The 14,452-nt window shown below is 40.7% G+C and overlaps 1 protein-coding gene across 1 annotated transcript in view; it reads right to left on the reverse strand.

Moving 5' to 3' along the window:
- LOC308293399 (NACHT, LRR and PYD domains-containing protein 3-like) overlaps positions 1-13,830 on the reverse strand; it is a 28,066-nt gene extending 14,236 nt beyond the window's left edge. Inside the window, exons 1-9 of the mRNA XM_080735891.1 lie at positions 13,816-13,830; positions 12,481-12,637; positions 10,636-10,740; positions 9,889-9,993; positions 8,814-8,918; positions 8,061-8,165; positions 6,516-6,620; positions 4,557-4,657; positions 818-2,675 (exon numbers count right to left, since the gene is read on the reverse strand). Of these exons, the coding sequence (XP_080592017.1) occupies positions 818-2,675; positions 4,557-4,657; positions 6,516-6,620; positions 8,061-8,165; positions 8,814-8,918; positions 9,889-9,993; positions 10,636-10,740; positions 12,481-12,620 (2,624 nt within the window). The 5' untranslated portion in view covers positions 12,621-12,637; positions 13,816-13,830. The remainder of the gene's footprint in view (positions 1-817; positions 2,676-4,556; positions 4,658-6,515; positions 6,621-8,060; positions 8,166-8,813; positions 8,919-9,888; positions 9,994-10,635; positions 10,741-12,480; positions 12,638-13,815) is intronic.
- Between the last annotated feature and the right edge of the window lie 622 nt (positions 13,831-14,452).

Consider the following 14,452-nt stretch of genomic DNA (forward strand, 5'->3'; position numbering starts at 1 on the left):
GTTCCAGTGTCCTATACATCTCAGTATTATAATCTATCAGGTAACAGTGTTCCAGTGTCCTATACATCCTAGTATCATAATCTATCAGGTAACAGTGTTCCAGTGTCCTATACATCCTAGTGTCATAATCTATCAGGTAACAGTGTTTCAGTGTCCTATACATCCTAGTATCATAATCTATCAGGTAACAGTGTTCCAGTGTCCTATACATCCTAGTATCATAATCTATCAGGTAACAGTGTTCCAGTGTCCTATACATCCTAGTATCATAATCTATCAGGTAACAGTGTTCCAGTGTCCTATACATCCTAGTATCATAATCTAACAGTGTTCCAGTGTCCTATACATCCTAGTATCATAAGCTATCAGGTAACAGTGTTCCAGTGTCCTATACATCCTAGTATCATAATCTATCAGGTAACAGTGTTCCAGTGTCCTACATCCTAGTATCATAATCTATCAGGTAACAGTGTTCCAGTGTCCTATACATCCTAGTATCATAATCTATCAGGTAACAGTGTTCCAGTGTCCTATACATCCCAGTATCATAATCTATCAGGTAACAGTGTTCCAGTGTCCTATACATCCTAGTATCATCTATTTGTGTAGCAAATGTGAGCAACTGTTTGTGAGCCTATTATTTGGTATTCTGTTGATTTAAACCTTAAAAGAATAATTTATTCACACTCAACTGATCCATCGCATGAGGGAACGGGTTCCAAATAAACTAAATTGTAAGCTTATAGTTGACAAGAGACATTTTTGAACTTGTACTACAGATTGACTCTAGAATGTTTCTATTCACTTGACTACCAACCTCGCCTTTTTGCAGTTCCTCACAGCTGGGATCAGTCTGTTTCGAAACTGCTCTGCTGTGTTGTATTTCTTCAGGTCAAACTCTTCCAGAACATCCTCAGACATCTGCAGCATGAAGGCCAGAGCTGAACATTGGCTCCCAGTCAGTTTCTTCTTTGATCCATTCTTTGACTTCAGGTACTTTTGGATCTCCTGAAGTAATGAGTTATCATTCATTTCCATCAAACAGTGGAAGATGTTGATACATCTGTCAGGCGAGGCATCGCGAGTGTACATCTTCTTCAGGTTCTTGATGGCTTTCTGGATCTCCTGTGGACGGTTTTCTGTTTGACCCAGTAGACCTTCTAGCAGACTCTGGTTGGACTCCAGTGAAAGGCCATGAAGGAATCGAACAAGTAAGTCCAGGTGGCCATTTTTACTCTTAAGGGATATTTTCTTAGCAGCTTTCAGGAAGTCTGAGAGGGAGCTGTCACTGTTGTACTTTTTATCTTCCAGGAATGTCTTCAGTACCTTCATGTTCTTCTGTGTGAAACAGTGGAACAGGTAGACTGCAGCCAGAAACTCCTGGATGATCAGATGAACAAAACTGTAGACCGTTTTCTGGAAGAGCAAACTCTCTCTTTTGAAGATCTTTGTGCACACTCCTGAGTACAGCGAGGCTTCATTGGCATCAAGACCACACTCTTCCAGGTCTTCTTGGTAGAACATGATGCTACCTTTCTCCAGATGTTCAAATGCCAGCCTTCCCAGCTTCAGAAGAACTTCCTTGTCAGTCTCTTTGAGGTGCTGTTGATTAACCTCATCTGTCTCACCATACTTCTGCTTCTTCCTCTTTGTCTGAACCAACAGGAAGTGGCAGCACATCTCAGTCAGGGTCTTGGGCAGCTGTCCTATCGTGTGCGTCATCAACATGTCCAGCAGAATGGTAGCAATGATCCAACAGAAGAGTGGGATGTGACACATGATGTAGAGGGTCCTTGATGTCTTCAAGTGTGAGAGGATTCTGTCAGCCAGCTTCTCTTCACTGACTCTGTTCTTTAAAGACTCCTTCTTCTGGGGGTCTGGGCTGGTCTGTTCCTCATCACTGAATCTGTTCCTAAAGTACATCTCCTTCTGGGGGTCCGTGAAGCCTCGTACTTCTGTCACCATGTCAACATATTCAGGAGGGATCTGATTGGCTGCTGCAGGTCTGGTGGTTATCCAGAGGAGGGCTGAGGGGAGCAGATTCCCCTCGATGAGGTTTGTCAACAGAGCATCCACTGATGATGTCACTGTGACATCAGACACATCAGAAACACTGTTGTTATTTTGGAAGTGGAATGAAGACCTGCTTTCATCCAGACCATCAAAGATGAAGCCAACTTTCCAGGCAACGAGCTGCTCTGCTGTGACCTTCTTTAATGTTGGGTGGAATTCATGGATCAGTGAGAGAAGACTGTACTGCTCATCTCTGACCAAGTTTAGCTCCCGGAATGAGAAGGGAATCAGGAGATCTATATCTTGATTTTCCAAACCTCTTGCCCAGTCCAGAATGAACTTGCGCACAGAGAATGTTTTTCCAATGCCAGCGATGCCCTTGGTCAGAACTCTTCTGATGGGTGTCTCTCTGCCAGGGCGGGGTTTAAAGATGTCACAGCAGTTGATTGGTTCGTCATGGAAGGTCTTCATGTTGGAAGCTGTCTCAAGCTGTATCACCTCATGTTGCCTATTAACCCCTTCACTCTCTCCCTGTGAGATGTAGAGCTCTGTGTAGGTGCTGGTGAGGGAGGTTCCAGACTCTTCCGTCATGTGGTCTTTCACTTCATCAAGACTCTCCAAACTGACCTTATAATCCTTCAAATCACCCTGCGGACTGACATCTGAAATGAGAGAAAAGAAGACATTAACATTCAAGTTAATATATCATTTTGCATCTTTACATTACTAAATAAATGCCCTTCAGAAAATATGCAATTTGCTAAGAAAAAAACCTCGGTTCGAAGTGAAGCGGTGACGTTTTACTCTATGTGTTCTAGAGCTATGACATCTGTGTTCTAGATCTATACATTCTGTGTTCTAGATCTATACTTTCTATGTGCTTTATTTTTATGTATTCTGAATTCTGAATGATTTTGTCTGGAGGGCCAAATTGTCATGTGAAGCTTGACCAATCCTCAATTCTGCATGCACAGGATATGCAGACCTGCCAACCCTGGCAAATTTTTTTGAGTTCGTGCCCGCGCGGCGCCCGCAGCGCCCGCGGTGCAATTTTTGTTGTTTTCCCGCACAAAACAGCGTATATTTTGGGGGGTTCCATGCACCTTTTTGGGTGGGACCTTTACAGTTATGTTAACACAATTTCACACCAGAAATGTAGCACATTGCATGTCTTGACTTACACTAATAGGAGGAGGCAAGATGTTAGAACAACCTTTTAAATAAAAATGCCATTTGGTCTGGAGAAAAAGTAGGCTAGTATTACCAGGCAATACAGTAATGTTGCTTTGGCAATATTGTTGACAAATCTTTAATAAAATATACTAACTGCACTTGCTCAGAGTTAGTTAACAATAGACTAGCAAAATAGTCTCACCAGTGACTTAATGAATGAACATACATCAACATAATCATATTATTCAAATAGCAAAATAGCTTTACATTGTCAGGTAGGCTATTTACCTTTAAATATTTACCTGTGTCTTTGTTAAACATTGTTAATTGAGCAGCCTAAATAAAACCACCTTTCTGTGCATGATTTGCATGAAGTTGAAAGTATTCAACTCATGTAGGTTTCTAGTGCATTCATTAATTGATATATAGGCCTACATTGTGTATAGATCACATACCGTCTAGTCTGTATATTCATTCATAGAGGATACAGGCTACTCATTGTTAACAAACCATTAATGTCTTCATATATTCACAGGTGATAAATAACTTGTTCACCTTTAATGTTTTTGACAATACATATAGTCCTCCTAATTCATTAATTCATACTCATTTAGAGATAGCTTTAGAGATGGATATTTACTCTAAAGCCCAATCATGGTCAATGTATGTTTCAGTTTACTGTACTACGACCTGCGTCACAAGTTTTCCGACTTTGCTCGCGTGCAACACCGTCGTATGACGAAGTACAGTATAACACGGGCTTCATACACAACAAGCTGTAGCGGTGGCGACCGCAGTTTAATAGTGTAATATTATTGTACGTTTATATATTACCTGTTATATTACAGGCAGCATTGTGGGGGGCGAATTTTCCCTGTGCAACTGCATCGACTCCGACGACTCGCACAACACGGCCATTCTCCGTTTTAAATTAATCTGATTAATATCGCCGATATATGTACAAACCGAGTGGCGACTGCTGACTACATGCTGACATGAAACCAAAACAAACTCCTGTTTCCATCCGGTTAAATTCTTCTTCTGACGACAAAAAAAGAGTATACCTTCTGTTCTAGTGCTCCCCAGCGCCATGCGCCCCATTCACACACCATTCAAGTGGTGCCTGGGAGGAACTACACGGCAGGGACCAAAAATGTTTCACTTCAATAGTGTGCTGCAGATGCAGATCCCCCAAAGTTGCGTAGCAATGAGGGGAAATAGCGTACCTGCGTATTGACACTTAAAATGCGTGCTGTTTACGCAAAATGCGTATAGGTTGGCAGGTCTGGATATGTACGAGACACACAAAGCCTTCTGAAATGTAAGCATTCAATGTATTAATATGAATTTGTAATTATATCAAGTCTTACTTTGTCCAGGTGTGGTGTGACTGGGTGTCTTCAGTCCAGGTGTGGTTCTGGATCTCTTGGATGCCTGCTCTGTCACAACACGACCACACCTCTTCCTCTCTCTGTGGAGATGAATAGACAACTTATTATGAATATAGACAATGACTTATCAATATACTATATATCAATACATATCAATATCATTCCACTCCATATCAATATCAATATGCCTGAAATATACTTAATATAAGTATGCAAACACAAATGACAGCAACCGATCTGCATACTAAACACATGGTCCAGTTGTACATTGTAAACATGCAACATGTTTTCATCAAAACGGTCCCTGTTCAAATTTGCTTCCATAATGATGACAGTCAGACAGATCACTTTGTCATGTTATAGTGTTATATGGGAGGATTGACATACTGACATTGACATTTACTTTCTGAATGAAAAAAGTGGTGAATTTGAGCATGCGTGAATGTGTGTGTGTGTGTGTGTGTGTGTGTGTGTGTGTGTGTGTGTGTGTGTGTGTGTGTGTGTGTGTGTGTGTGTGTGTGTGTGTGTGTGTGTGTGTGTGTGTGTGTGTGGACAGGGAAATACTACTTTGAGGGGACCTCATGTCCCCACAAAGACAGTACAATCCTTGCACACTACCTTGTGGGTACTTATTAATATGTCCCCATAAGGTCTTTAGGGGTTAGGTTAAGGGTTAGGGTTAGGGTTAGGGTTTAGGGTTAGGGTTAAAATGAATGGAATGTCCCCATAAAGATAGTAGACTATGAGTAATGTCCCCACAAAGTAGCAAATGCAAACCTGTGTGTGTGTGTGTGTGTGTGTGTGTGTGTGTGTGTGTGTGTGTGTGTGTGTGTGTGTGTGTGTGTGTGTGTGTGTGTGTGTGTGTGTGTGTGTGTGCTGATAGTGTCTTGTGTCCATAATGTTTGTACAGAACCAGACTGGGAACAGAACCCATCTAAATGACATATGACACCATGACTGTCCAAAATGACATCAGAATAAGTAGTATAGAGCGCATATCTCCACCAGGCCGGGTTGGCTACTGTAACAGTCTCAGTCTTTGACCGATGAAGTGGGCTGCTATAGCGCCACCATGAAAATATACACATAATGCAGGGATTGTCTTCCTTGGCCTTGACACGCGCACACATTAGATATACCTGTCCTCGTATGCAGTAGGATAGGAAAGACTGCCTTTATTCCCTATGCTCCACACACATGGGAAAAACTTCAGGGCCCACTCAAGCTATCTCGATTGGTCTCACTAGAGGCATTTAAAGTGCTGCTTGAGGACACTCTACATAGTGAGTGTACCTGCTTTATGTAAAAACTGTTTATGTGTATCTCTGATGTTGTATTTTGAATCAATTGTTTGTTGTTTTGTTCATTGCTGTATTGTTTTTATGCTGTAATCAGAGTGTCCTTGAAAAAGAGAGCTTGCTCTCATTGGGCTCCGCTGAATAAATAAAGGAAACAAACGCAATCTGTTTTGCACGAAAAACATTTCTTGGGCTAAAAACGGCCCCACAAGACTATGCTTTTGTGATGAAAAATTATGAGTCATCACTTTTCACACTTTTGTGGGTGCCGTTTTAGCCCAAGGAATGTTTTTCGTGCAAAACAAATGCTTGCAATGGATTCAGAATCATGAAAAAAATAAAAAAAATAAAAAAAAAACAAATTTGACCCCTCATATGCTACTTAAAGCAGATATATATATATTTTTCCTTTTTTCCCCTGTATAGTAAAGTTAATGGAACACCAACTCTAGTGGCTGATAACACCAATTTAGCTGTGACACAGAAAGGGTTATCATACCAAAATATAATCTACAGATATAGAACTTTTAAAAAATGCATGGCAACCTTTGCCACCTTTCGGATACCGACATCTCGTAAGGCCCATGGACTAACAGATCACTTTGTCATGTTATAGTTTTATATAGGAGGATTGACATACTGTGTGTGTGGAGGTCCAGGTTCACTGAAGTTAAGAGGTTGTCCCATTGACCAGTCACTCTTCACAGACACACAGCTGGGTGTTGGAGACTCTGCTCTGTGACTTCTGGAAACATACAAATGTTTATGTAGCTTCGGCGTAAATTCAATAAAAGATTATAACCAGCACTTGCTTTAGTCCACGTCACTTCCCTTTTCCCACGCTGTCAGAATTCACTCATTCACAAATCTAAACGTCCCCTCCCTAACCAATCAAATCCTACAACCGTCTGCGCTCAGCCAATCGGCGATTAGGCTCCATTCTATGAAATAGCCCCGCTTCTAACCCGGCATTCTCTTTGCAGACAGCTTCAAGCACCCCACCTCCGTCCCCAGCTCCTCCTCAGTCCTGGAGCCAAAGGGAAGATGGTTCTCCTGCTCTAGGAGATCGCTCTATCACCACCAGCGTCTAGACTCCATGGGGGGATCTCTCTCCTATTCTATTATATCATTTATTTGCAAATGGAGTCTAATCGCCAAATGTGTACTCATTTATTTCTTTGTTATTATTTTCATTAAATACGAGCATGGTCAAATTGGTGTTATCTCTTTATTGAAATACATTTATGAATGAAAAAGTAAATTTATATCTACACAATCAGTCAGTCTGTATAGTGCAGCTTCACCACTGAACACCACATTGTGATTTGTACAACTTCATTCACAAACTGCACACATAGGTACGTCTGTCTGAGAGGTCGTTATGTAAGGGATAAATAATGGCTCCGTGGGGGTTGTCCATATATAACATCCCGACGGACTGATAAGTTATCAGTCCGAAGGGATGTTATACATATGGACAACCCCCAAGGAGACAGTATTTATCCCGCTTATTACCCGGCTACAAAAAAATAATAATAATTTGACTCAAAACTAAAAACGAAACAAAGTATTTCCTTGTTTACAGACGGCTGAAATTATTCCACAAGTGTTGCGCTGGGCGTCCTCCCAGCGCGACACGGTCGCCTTGGAAAACATGGAAGTGTTGATTAGATAGTATCCATTTTCTGATACTGCGTCGTCTATTTCTCCCTTAAAATAATTTTAAAAACATTCTTGAGAGCAACGTTTAGTTGTAAATGTCGCTGTGTGTTTGTTTACATGGCTGACATGTTGGATACAGCAAAAGATTCACGCAGTGCAGCTGGACTGCAGCAGGTGTCTTTGATTGGCATATTTTCTCATGGCAATAAAGCTCCTTTGAAAAATTGATTAGGCAGTGGTCTGTTATAGAGCGGAGCGGTCTGTTATCCAGAAATAACAGACCTCTGATTTCAGCGATTGACCAATCAGAATCAAGCATTCAAACAAGCCGGGTAATAACGAGAAATAAAAGTCCAGACAGGATGATAACCCAGAGACAAAGCCGAGGGGGTTAATAACTGATAATATAGATAAATATTGAACAGGGAGGATACGCTATTACAATGTATTGCTTTGTATTAGTTTAACTTTACACATGAGATCACTTTTTAATGTTATATATTGTACAGGAGGATTGACATACTGTGTGTGTGGAGGTCCAGGTTCACTGAAATCAGGAGCACGTGCTTTAGACCAGTCACTCTTCATAGACACACAGCTGGGTGTTGGAGACTCTGCTCTGTGACTTCTGGAATCATACACATTTTTATACTTTTATCATGTGAATAAAAAAGCAATTATTTTTGTACTGTATGTAGTATGAGAGAGTAACACATTTTTTAGTTTTGGCTCTTCAATGTTGAAACAACAGGAAAAACTACCAAAAATAGCAATAGAAACAGTAATAAAAAGGGCTTACATAGATAGATACAATATAAGTGTAACATAGTGTGTTCCATAGGTACAGTAGGTAATGTACACAATCAGGTTTAGTGATGAAACATTATGAGTCATCACTTTTCACACTTTTGTGGGGTCCGTTTTAGCCCAAGGAATGTTTTTCGTGCAAAACAAATGCTTGCAATGGATTCAGAATCATGAAAAAACCCTAATTTGACCCCTCATATGCTACTTAAAGCTGATATTTTTCTTCCCCTTTTTTGCCTGTGGGCCTATAGTAAAGTTAATGGAACACCAACTCTAGTGGCTGATAACACCAATTTAGCTGTGACACAGAAAGGGTTATCATACCAAAATATAATCTACAGATATAGAACCTTTCTAAAATGCATGGTAACCTTTGCCACCTTTTGGATACCGACATCTCGTATGGCCCATATAACAGATCACTTTGTCATGTTATAGTTTTATATATTGTACAGGAGGATTGACATACTGTGTGTGTGGAGGTCCAGGTTCACTGAAGTGAAGTGGTTGTCCCATTGACCAGTCACTCTTCACAGACACACAGCTGGGTGTTGGAGACTCTGCTCTGTGACTTCTGGAAACATACAAATGTTTATACATTTATGAATGAAAAAGTAAATGTATATACACAATCAGTCATTCTGTATAGTGCAGCTTCACCACTGAACACCACATTGTGATTTGTACAACTTCATTCACAAACTGCACACATAGGTACGTCTGTCTGAGAGGTCGTTATGTAAGGGATAACTAATGGCGCCGTGGGGATTGTCCATATATAACATCCCGACGGACTGATATGTTATCAGTCCGAAGGGATTTTATACATATGGACAACCCCCAAGGAGACAGTATTTATCCCGCTTATTACCCGGCTACAAAAAATAATAATAATAATTTGACTCAAAACTAAAAACGAAACAATGTATTTCCTTGTTTACAGACGGCTGAAAGTATTCCACAAGTGTTGCGCTGGGCGTCCTCCCAGCGTGACACGGTCGCCTTGGAAAACATGGAAGTGTTGATTAGATAGTATCCATTTTCTGATACTGCGTCGTCTATTTCTCCCTTAAAAATATTTTTAAAAACATTCTTGAGAGCAACTTATAGTTGTAAATGTCGCTGTGTGTTTGTTTACATGGCTGACATGTTGGATACAGCAAAAGATTCACGCAGTGCAGCTGGACTGCAGCAGGTGTCTTTGATTGGCATATTTTCTCATGCCAATAAAGCTCCTTTGAAAAATTGATTAGGCAGCGGTCTGTTATAGAGCGGAGCGGTCTGTTATCCAGAAATAACAGACCTCTGATTTCAGCGATTGACCAATCAGAATCAAGCATTAAAACAAGCCGGGTAATAACGAGAAATAAAAGTCCAGACAGGATGATAACCCAGAGACAAAGCCGAGGGGGTTAATAACTGATAATATAGATAAATATTGAACAGGGAGGATACGCTATTACAATGTATTGCTTTGTATTAGTTTAACTTTACACATGAGATCACTTTTTAATGTTATATATTGTACAGGAGGATTGACATACTGTGTGTGTGGAGGTCCAGGTTCACTGAAATCAGGAGCACGTCCTTTAGACTGGTCACTCTTCATAGACACACAGCTGGGTGTTGGAGACCCTGCTCTGTGACTTCTGGAATCATACACATTTTTATACTTTTATCATGTGAATAAAAAAGCAATTATCTTTGTACTGTATGTAGTATGAGAGAGTAACACTTTTTTTTAGTTTTGGCTCTTCAATGTTGAAACAACAGGAAAAACTACCAAAAATAGCAATAGAAACAGTAATAAAAAGGGCTTACATAGATAGATACCGTACAGTACAAGCGTAACATAGTTTGTTCCATAGGTACAGTAGGTAATGTACACAATCAGGTTTAGTGATGAAAAATTATGAGTCATCACTTTTCACACTTTTGTGGGGTCCGTTTTAGCCCAAGGAATGTTTTTCGTGCAAAACAAATGCTTGCAATGGATTCAGAATCATGAAAAAACACTAATTTGACCCCTCATATGCTACTTAAAGCAGGTATTTTTTGCCTGTAGGCCTATAGTGTTAATGGAACACCAACTCTAGTGGCTGATAACACCAATTTAACTGTGACACAGAAAGGGTTATCATACCAAAATATAATCTACAGATATTGAACTTTTTCAAAAATGCATGGTAAATTTGCCACCTTTCGGATACCGACATCTCGTATGGCCCATGGACTAACAGATCATTTTGTCATGTTATAGTTTTATTTATTGTACAGGAGGATTGACATACTGTGTGTGTGGAGGTCCAGGTTCACTGAAGTTAAGAGGTTGTCCCATTGACCAGTCACTCTTCACAGACACACAGCTGGGTGTTGGAGACTCTGCTCTGTGACTTCTGGAAACATACAAATGTTTATACATTTATGAATGAAAAAGTAAATGTATATCTACACAATCAGTCAGTCTGTATAGTGCAGCTTCACCACTGAACACCACATTGTGATTTGTACAACTTCATTCACAAACTGCACACATATGTACGTCTGTCTGAGAGGTCGTTGTGTAAGGGATAAATAATGGCTCCGTGGGGGTTGTATATGTATATATGGACAACCCCCAAGGAACCAGTGTTTATCCCGCTTATTACCCGGCTACTAAATGAAATTAATAATTTGACTAAAAACTAAAAACAAAACAAAGTATTTCCTTGTTTACATACGGCTGAAAGTATTCCACAAGTGTTGCGCTGGGCATCCCCCCAGCGCGACACGGTCGCCTTGGAAAACATGGAAGTGTTGATTAGATAGTATCCATTTTCTGATACTGCGTCGTCTATTTCTCCCTTAAAATATTTTTAAAAACATTCTTGAGAGCAACGTTTAGTTCTAAATGTTGCTGTGTGTTTGATACATGGCTGACATGTTGGATACAGCAAAAGATTCACGCAGTGCAGCTGGACTGCAGCAGGTATCTTTGATTGGCATATTTTTTCATGCCAATAAAGCTCCTTTGAAAAATTGATTAAGCAGCAGTCTGTTATAGAGCGGAGCGGTCTGTTATCCAGAAATAGCAGACCTCTGATTTCAGAGATTGACCAATCAGAATCAAGCATTCAAACAAGCCGGGTAATAACGAGAAATAAAGGTCCAGAGAGGATGATAACCCAGAGACAAAGCCGAGGGGGTTAATAACTGATAATATAGATAAATATTGAACAGGGAGGATACGCTATTACAATGTATTGCTTTGTATTAGTTTAACTTTACACACTTTACAGATCACTTTTTAATGTTATATATTGTACAGGAGTAATGGTAGGTAGGTAATGTACACAAGCAGTCAGTCTACAATGCAGCTTCACAACTGAACACCACATTGTGATTTGTACAACTTCATTCACAAACTGCACACATAGTAACTGATAATAGATATACACAGGGAGGACACACTGTTATTAATGTATTGTTTCAACCGTCAAGTCACAAGTTACTATGAAAACCTCCACCGGCTGTCTGTCCCTCTGTCTGTCTGTCACGTCACGTCATGTTATGTCACGTCACATAACGTCACGTCACACTTTTGGCCCTACTCTTATCTCGGCCACCGTTGTTCCTATCCATGCCAAACTTTGCACACACACTCCTTGGCTGGCAAATCATATAATAATATATAATAATATAATCACAAACTCCGCCCCTGATTTCTCAGATGCCCCTCTTCTAGCGCCACCATGAGGCAGGTTTTTGCACAAAAAAAATTAGACACTGCTCCTACAGATTTTGCCCTAAAATCACGCAAAGCGGTACACAGTATCTCTAAAGACATGTCATCAACATGGATCTGTCCCATTTCCCATATTCCCTCCTGATTGGCTACGATTGCCTTCTAAAGTTTGTGTATGCGACGTGACGGTCAACCAGTGTGGTTGTCGCGACACGAGTCACACTTGTGTATCCAATTTTTGTTCCTTTTATGCCCATTTATGGAGATCCCTGATGTCATCAATATTAAGTCCATCTGGGAATTCCCAATGGACATATTGTGACAGTCTCTTGTTTCTAAAGGGCGAGGTCGCTTCTCGCCCTTAGGGCGTCCTACCAGTAGTGCTATATATTGTATAGGAGGATTGACATACTGTGTGTGTGGAGGTCCAGGTTCACTGAAGAAAGGAGGTTCTCCCATTGACCAGTCACTCTTCATAGACACACAGCTGGGTGTTGGAGACTCTGCTCTGTGGATGTGATGTTTGTCAGCTTCCTCCTTCTTGCTCTCCATGTTGCTCTTTATTAAACCTGTCAATAAAATAGATCAGAAAACAGAACATGCTAGAGATGGAAGGCATTAACCATCAGCATCCTTTACTGTAGATGCACGCGCATGCACGCACACGCGCACACGCACACGCACACGCACACGCACACGCACACGCACACACACACACACACACACACACACACACACACACACACACACACACACACTATGAGGCAACAATATCACCAACATAATGCTGAGACTACAGTAGATGCAGATGCATGCAGTAGCTCTTGTCAACCAGCAGGGGTCCTACTAGACCACAGAGTAGAAGAGCAGGAGACACGGCTGCGTTGCAACAACAGAACTAACAGCGGTGCGGTGGGTGCACCACTGGTCTGAGATAGATGTTGGAATAGTTTAATAATAATAAGAAATAATACTATTAATTAACATACTCTACCATGGTTAAAATAATGTTTATTCACTAAACAAAGTTATGGACTCCAGCTTTGAGTTTGAGATGTCGACTGGTTCAGCAGTTCCTTTAATTAAATAGGTGTATTAATTATTTTCATGATCGGATTATTTTGATTGTAGCCTAAAACTTTTCTTAGTAAAATACTACATTCACATACTCGTTAAATACTCGTAAACCACACCAACGACACATCTCCTCCTAAATCACGTGGTTTACAGTAAACTGGTGAAGTAGTTTCACCATAGAGGCGGGGATAAGTCTCTTTGCATGTTGTAGATCCGGTCTGGAAAGGAAACGCTGCGTGTATGCATGTCTGTGTGCAAACAACCGGATACAGTAGGCGGGCTCTAGACCGGATGTTACTGTTATCTCACAAAGGAAACCAACCAGGTTTCAGCCGTTAGACAGATCTCCGAGTGGAAATCTGCCGCGGGTTTACCATAACCGTGATGAAGTAAAATAATGTCATCGTTATACTAAATCCACGTGTCATTAATTATAGCATTAAAAATAGAGATAATTTCGGAATGCTCTGCTCTTATGTTCTGTTCTGTCTATGTTGGTGGTGACATGAATAACCCCAAAGAGCAAATAAACTACAGACAAGCAAACTACACATAGAGGTATTATTTTTTACTAGTAGCCTAGCCTAGAAACCATGGTAGGCTAGAAACAGTTTTTAGAAACTGCTTCTCGTTCTGTGTGGTTGTATAGTGATATTAAAACAACACTTACAGTACTTTATGTTAAGTTTTCCCTTCTGTTTTGTTGTGTAATCCCACTATGTTGCCCAGATGTTAAGTTCAGTTATTGTGTCTGGATCAAAATGGTTGCCTGTCTGTTTCTACGCACTTTCTTTTATAGCCTACTGTACCTACTGTACTGTATGCTGTTGCCCCGCCTCCTCCACAGAGAGAAGGCAGTGAAACAAGTCTACTGTAGCCAGCTAGGGTTTCCCAAACTCTTTTGGCTCAGGGCACCCTATAGGCCTACATTTATTTTCATCCGAGGCACCCCATACATTGTAGGCTTGTCAACTCTCCTGGATTTCCCAGGAGTCTCCTGGATTTTGAACCCCTCTCCTGGGAGTCTCCTGGATTGGCAAATCTCCTGGATTTCTCCTGGATTTTGTATCAAACTCCCAAAATTCACCAGAACACAGGAAATGACATCTACTATGTTAAATGTTTTCTGGGGGAGGACCCCCAGGACCCCCCGCTTTAGGGGTGGGGGCAATGCATGCAAGAAAGATCATACAGATATTCACTCAAGTACTAAAGATGATAAATCATTATTAAAGATGTCCTTTTGCTTCAGTCATCAAATCTGTACACCAACATTTTGGCATTTTAAGGCTGAAATTGTACCCATG

Source organism: Nannobrachium achirus (assembly GCF_963921795.1).
Source record: "Nannobrachium achirus genome assembly, chromosome: 10".
Classification (NCBI taxonomy): domain Eukaryota; kingdom Metazoa; phylum Chordata; class Actinopteri; order Myctophiformes; family Myctophidae; genus Nannobrachium; species Nannobrachium achirus.